This window comes from Meleagris gallopavo, chromosome 19 (genome assembly GCF_000146605.3).
Source record: "Meleagris gallopavo isolate NT-WF06-2002-E0010 breed Aviagen turkey brand Nicholas breeding stock chromosome 19, Turkey_5.1, whole genome shotgun sequence".
NCBI lineage: Eukaryota > Metazoa > Chordata > Aves > Galliformes > Phasianidae > Meleagris > Meleagris gallopavo.
This window is the reverse complement of record NC_015029.2, coordinates 4,672,039-4,677,957: the sequence shown is the minus strand read 5'-3', so window position 1 is coordinate 4,677,957 and position 5,919 is coordinate 4,672,039. Positions and strand designations below refer to the sequence as shown.

The 5,919-nt window shown below is 49.1% G+C and overlaps 1 protein-coding gene across 3 annotated transcripts in view; it reads right to left on the bottom strand.

Moving 5' to 3' along the window:
* Window positions 1-6: 6 nt before the first annotated feature.
* The window catches only part of COL27A1 (collagen type XXVII alpha 1 chain), a 129,469-nt gene continuing 123,556 nt past the window's right edge, over window positions 7-5,919 (bottom strand). The window contains exons 51-61 of one of the 3 annotated variants that reach the window (XM_010720821.3): window positions 5,458-5,520; window positions 4,984-5,037; window positions 4,318-4,353; window positions 4,044-4,061; window positions 3,666-3,701; window positions 3,305-3,331; window positions 3,026-3,091; window positions 2,586-2,754; window positions 2,311-2,420; window positions 1,351-1,569; window positions 7-684 (exon numbers count right to left, since the gene is read on the bottom strand). In XM_010720821.3, coding sequence (XP_010719123.1) covers window positions 538-684; window positions 1,351-1,569; window positions 2,311-2,420; window positions 2,586-2,754; window positions 3,026-3,091; window positions 3,305-3,331; window positions 3,666-3,701; window positions 4,044-4,061; window positions 4,318-4,353; window positions 4,984-5,037; window positions 5,458-5,520 — 945 coding nt within the window. In that variant the 3' untranslated portion in view covers window positions 7-537. The remainder of the gene's footprint in view (window positions 685-1,350; window positions 1,570-2,310; window positions 2,421-2,585; window positions 2,755-3,025; window positions 3,092-3,304; window positions 3,332-3,665; window positions 3,702-4,043; window positions 4,062-4,317; window positions 4,354-4,983; window positions 5,038-5,457; window positions 5,521-5,919) is intronic. The other 2 variants (XM_031556174.1, XM_031556176.1) reach the window with 2 other exon arrangements.

Here is a 5,919-nt window from a genome sequence, read left to right as displayed (position 1 = left end):
TAATATTGCACATCAAAATGGTTCCGGTGCGCAGAGCAGCCAGCGTCGCACTGCAGCTCCTCCTGGGAGAGCCCGGCCATCCAGGAGGCGCCCAGCTCTGCGAGGGAAGCCCTATCATCTCTGAATTACTTGTCAATGGGAAGAACATTTGGTAACTCGGGAACCAGGTAAGGCAAAAACAGGGGGGGAGGGTGGGGAAACCACATGCTGCCAGTTGCTTGAGGTTTCTCTCAATGTTTTCTTCTTTGGTCATGGAAAAAGCTTTGTGTGTGGAACCGCGTGCGACACCTCGTCCCCTGATCCCTTTGCACTGGTCACGTCCCAACTGACACCCGCTTCCCTACGTCCTTCGTATTCCTCCTTTCAACAACCTGCTGAGTTCAGTAGATCACGGGTTGTTTGAGGCCTTGAGCCAAAGGCTAGAGCAAGAGTTGACCCAAAAGATACAGCCCAGCTGTCCTTGCTGCAGAGACCCTGTGTAAAGACATAGGCCAGAAGTGGGGTCAAAGCCTTGGAGCCCGGGTTTGATGGCATTGTTCAAAGGAAGCACACGGGGCCGACCTCGAGGTGATATTGCTTTCCTGGCTCGGATGGGGGAAGGTTGTAGATGTTGACGATTGGCAGCTGCTGGGTGTCCTGCGTCCGAAAGGAAAAGAGAGTCCGATGCCAGCGTCCATCCTTGATCTGCACAGGGGGGAGGGAAAGACAGACAGAGCTGCTTAGCTGTGGGACAGATCTTACAATCAGAGCATCACTGGGAAGTTGGAAAAGACCTCTAAGAAGTCCAACCACCGACTTCATCCCTACCCACTGTGCCCACTAACACAGAATCACAAAATCACAGAATGGCCTGGGTTGGAAGGGACCTCAAGGATCATGAATCTCCAACCCCCCCAACACAGGCAGGGCCACCAACCTCCACTGCCACGTCCCTCACTGTCACATCTACGCAGCTCTTGAACACCTCCAGGGATGGTGACCCCACCACTCACTGGGCAGTCTGTGCCACTGCTCTTTCTGAGAAGAAATTCTTCCTAATATCCAATGCAAACCTCCCCTGGCTCAACTTGGGGCCGTTCCCTCTTGCTGGAGATGATGAGTTTCACTGTACCATATGACTGAAAAGCCCTGAGTAGGCCTAGTTCAGAAAAGCATTCTGAGGAACACTTTCTCCCGGTTGAGTCAAAGGTAACATCTTGAAATAGCACCACAGAGCAGGTAACCTAGACCCTTCTCCCCCTTTTTTAGAGGTGGCCATGGAATAAAAAGCACTGGCACAAGCTGAGTCTTGCTGTGTGTGCTGGCTGGGTTCAGCCTGGCATTTCTCTCCTCTCTTTGGGCACAACGTACCTTGCAATCATCAGCTGCCACCTCCGGCTTGAGCTTCCCCTCTGCCTCAAACATTTGCCCGTTCCACGCCTTGAAGCGCACGGCTTTCTGCGAAGGTTTCTCGGCAGAGCCCTCCCCCCAGACAGAGGTGTTCAGGCAGTGGATGGTGATGTGCTGCACCACCTCCGAGCTCAGCAGGCGCAGGAAGTTCATCTGGACTCTGCCGATGTCAAAATCCAGCTGTGAAGGTGACAGAGGTGTTAGCGAGGCTGGGAGGGAGAACGGTCCTTCAGTGCAAGGGCAGAGGTGTTCCCAGCACTCTGTGAGGTGGCCACACATGGATGCCCAAGCCCAGAACTGGTTCTGGTGTCAGTATGGGCAAGAGGACCCAGCGCGAAGTCAAGCTGGATTGTTGTCATGAGGAGACAGCAGATCCTTTATTTTTTGGAATTAACATGCAGGCCCTTAAGCAGGAGGAAAAAGATGAGTGCTCTGAATGTGCTCTGGGCACTGCAGATGGACCTGGATATTGCTAGGGGTATTTTCTGTTACAGGTACTTCCCCAAGAAAAATCCTGTGCCATTCACTTTGGTGGACACTCGTGTATTTAAGCTGACCTCAATTTTTCAGGCAGTAGAAAACAAACGGCAAGAGTGACCTGAACATAAATTAATCCAACAAAGCCTTTGGGAGCAGCATGTTTGCTAAATTACCGGCCTCTATTAAGGTTATGGGTTAATTAAACACGACTGGAAACGTACTGCTCTATCTTGCAAAGAGTCAACAACACCATCTTAGGTGTATTTTTTAACCTCATGAGAGCAGAGCTGAAGGCCAGCAGCAGAGCTGTGCTCACTGCCACCAGGATAAGCCAAGTGCTGTTACAGTGGTCACTGTCCTGTGCTCTAGCAGAACTCAGCTGTGGGTAAACATTTCCTAATGTGTGCATGGGAAATGCTGCACAGGATGAGGTGTGTGTACCTTGGAGACGGTGATGGGGCTGAGACACGTCTGTCCACCATTGGTGAAGTTGCAGATGACTTGTATGGTGTCTGAGGAACAGCCGAGATTTGGGTCAATCCAGTAGGTACCTGAGGAAATGGAGGATGTGGGGATTAATGAGAACACTTAATCTTTTCTGTGCATAAGCAATGACAAGCTTTGGTTTCTGCATGACTGCCCTCAGCGGTCCATCTGGGGCCATGTAAAATGGTCCTAGGGAGGGATACAGCCTTCTTGTACTCAAGGCTTCCTACCATCCTTCATCTTCTGTTCACAGTTCATGAGGTCTCGGCAGATGCGTGCAGGGTTTTCCTTGGTGCCCAGGGGTCTCTTGATGCTCTGAATGAGGTTGCTGAGGTAGTGTAGAGTCTTAAAGATCTCCCCTCCATGGTCCAGCATGAGAAGGTCTGGATGTTGGTAACCCTGGAATGAAAAGGAGGCACCTGGTACTGAGACCGCTGAGGGTCTGCATGGGGAATTGCTGAAATGCTGGCAAAGTCATGAAGTTTGGAGCTTCAGTAACAAGGAACGCAGCAGAATCACATTCTTTAACCTGATACTCCACAAAAAACAGCAGACAAATCAAAGCTTTGCATATAGAAACTTCAAGCAGACAGAAAGAACAAGCATGGCTGTGACCATCCCCAGCCTACAGCCTCAGCAGAGACCAGGCAGTTCGACAGAAGCCCCGTACCTCTGTCTTGAGCGCCGCGTTGGAGTCAATCAGTGTCTGGAAAGCGGCCCCAAAGCCATCTTGTTGCTAGTGTGGGGCAAAACAGACTGTGAGAAGCTGAACATGCCCTCATGCAAGCAAATGCTGCTTGGTCTAGGGTTGTGATTCAAGCCTTGCTCTGCTAATGCATCTCTTGCTGGACCTGAACGTACGTTTTCAAGGTCCCCACAGCGCCTACCTCTGCACGACTTACTATCATCATTACCATCATTACCAAATGAACAGAAAACAGCAACTTACAAATGAAGCTGAAATTCCCGGCGGTCCCTAGAAATCAAAGCAAAAAAGGGGCATCAGCTGAAACATGGGCAGCCACTGCTGCAAAGATATTCATTGATGTCCTTCTGAAACCCTCTCTCCCCTGGGGTCCCTTGATGCAGAAGGGCGAGACAGGCAACAATGCTGTCTCTATAAGATATTTGGAGATGGTTTGGACCAAAGCACAAGAAACACTGGTCCATTCACACACATGCATTTTTGCATACGAGGAACGGGGCTAAGCTGTAATTTGCAGTGAGTGAGCAGTCCCTCTGGAGGGTATCACTGCGGTAATTTTAGCTTGTTTCAATAATGTCTTTGAACTCTTTCCATGTATACGTACCGGAGGGCCAGGCTGTCCTCGTGGGCCTGGAGGACCCTAAAGACAGAGTGGCATTAGTCAGTGAAATGCTTTCAGTTTGTATTTCCACTTCTTGTGGCTGTCACCAGAACTGAGTCTGTTCCCTGCTGAAATCCTCCCCATTTTTGGTGTCCTCTGCCCCAAACACTTCAGAGACTGCCCTGTTTCCTCCGTCTCCTACCCCTGGGTGCATCTCTCTGCACCTGGTTCAATCCTGCTGTGTCTCTTGTTCCCAGCCCTTCATTCTTTAAGCATCATGTTCTCTGTGTGAACAGTCACCTCCCCTCCAGCTTTATATTTGCTAGAAGTAACCGTTTTATTTAAATAAGAGATATTAAACAAAGTGATTTAAAGACTCACCCTTGGGCCCTGAAACCCCTGTAGGGAAACAAACAAACAAACAAACAAGGGAAGAAGCTGTCAGAAGATGCTCAATTCTAGAAGGAAATCTCTCAATATGGTCATGTGCAGGAATGACTCCTGGTCATGCAATCTGGTGCCAAGATGGCACCTCGGTTCTTGTGGTACCAAGGAGGATGAGCAATATGTATCCAGTGTAGATGTGTGCACCTTGCCCACAGAGGAACCCAGTACCCAAGAACAGAGGTCCCTCCCAGGCAAGGAGCTCACTTACCACGTCCCCACGGCTGCCCTTGTCCCCCTTCGGCCCCTGTTGAAGTACACAAGATGGCTGTTAGTGACTGCAAGCTGTGCTGCTGCGTGCAATGCTGCTCAGAAGCACCTTGCAAGGACCAGTGGGACTGGGCTCATCTCCCTGAGTTTCCTCTCTGCCAACTCTGCCTCTTTGTGCTGAGCTCTACGTGACTTCATGCTCACATTGTTATGAAGCCCTGACCTGAACTGTATTCTGTGGCATTTGGAGGCAGGCAGAGATTTTCAGCACTTCCCTGAATCCAACTGTGCCCAGTTTAACACATTCATCAGATTATTATTATTATTTTTATTCTTCCCTTGGGGGCTCCAATGCTGAGTTCTTTGGAAAATCCAGTGACTTGCTTAAAAAAACTGAAATCACATTCTTGTCTTCCTGTCTGATCCCATCTATCTATCTCAAAACTCGCACTTTAATAGAGTTGTTCCTCACTTTTAAGCTAATAATCCCAACTACATATGCAGCTGGAGACTAACCCTTGAGCTTAAGCTGCTCGTCTTAAAGACCATTTTGTTCCCGTCATTACAGAAGGACTTGGAAGGACTTTACTGATGCTGGCCTCAGGCATGCTGGATCTCAAATACTGCGATCTAAAATCTACAGGCAGAAGAAAAGGCAGCTACTCACCGGGCTTCCTGTGGGACCCTGAATGCCAAACGGACCAATAATTCCTTCTTTTCCCTAGAAAAGACAAGCCATGCATCAACCACCACTTGGGGATGGATGGACACTGCATCTCTTTGCTGCTTTTCAGCAGCATGATCATGGTGTTTGCTGTGGCTGAAATAAAACACAGACCCAGAGACACAAGCCCTCACAGTGTGGTTGTCACAGTCCATGTGAGGCCTCAGAAATTCCAGAAACAGAAGGATTTTGGCGTAGCTGGAGTGATCTGCAGCAGTCCATATAGAGGCAGAAGAGGCCCATGATCATATGGAAGGTGCAGATGTGCTCTGGCAGCACTATGGCCACAGATTAATTGCAAGGCACCCATCAAACCAGCGTGTCGTGCTCATTATGGGAGTCTGCATCCTTACAGATACAGAGGATGGAGGAAGTAAGAAAATCTTCCCAAACCAAACATATGGAAAAATTACTCACCATGAGGCCAGGTGGGCCACGTGGTCCCTGAATGCCCTTGAAACCGGGGTCTCCTGGTGGTCCCTGCAAGCAAAAATGAGGTGTCAGAGCCCATTAATAAATGTACCCCACGTTGATGCTCTGGCTTACAGCTCTGCTGCCTCTGGTATACGGGAATTGGAAGGTCTGATTAAAAATGTTCTTTTCCCACTCCTGTTTTGCAAGCCCTTTACTTTCTACAGAAAACAGCCCAGTTCCCTTTCCCCATCAAAATTATATTTTGGTCAAATGAGCCCCAAATGTCCAGTCAAGTCTCTCAACTGATGATTAATATTGGAGAATGAACTCGTGCCACTGAGTGATGTGGCTTAGTGGGCATGGTGGTGATAGATTGATGGCTGGAGTTGGTTATTTTAGTGGTCTTTTCCAAGGTTATTGATCCTATGATTCTATGATTGAAATATGTTCAGGTGGGGGGGGGGG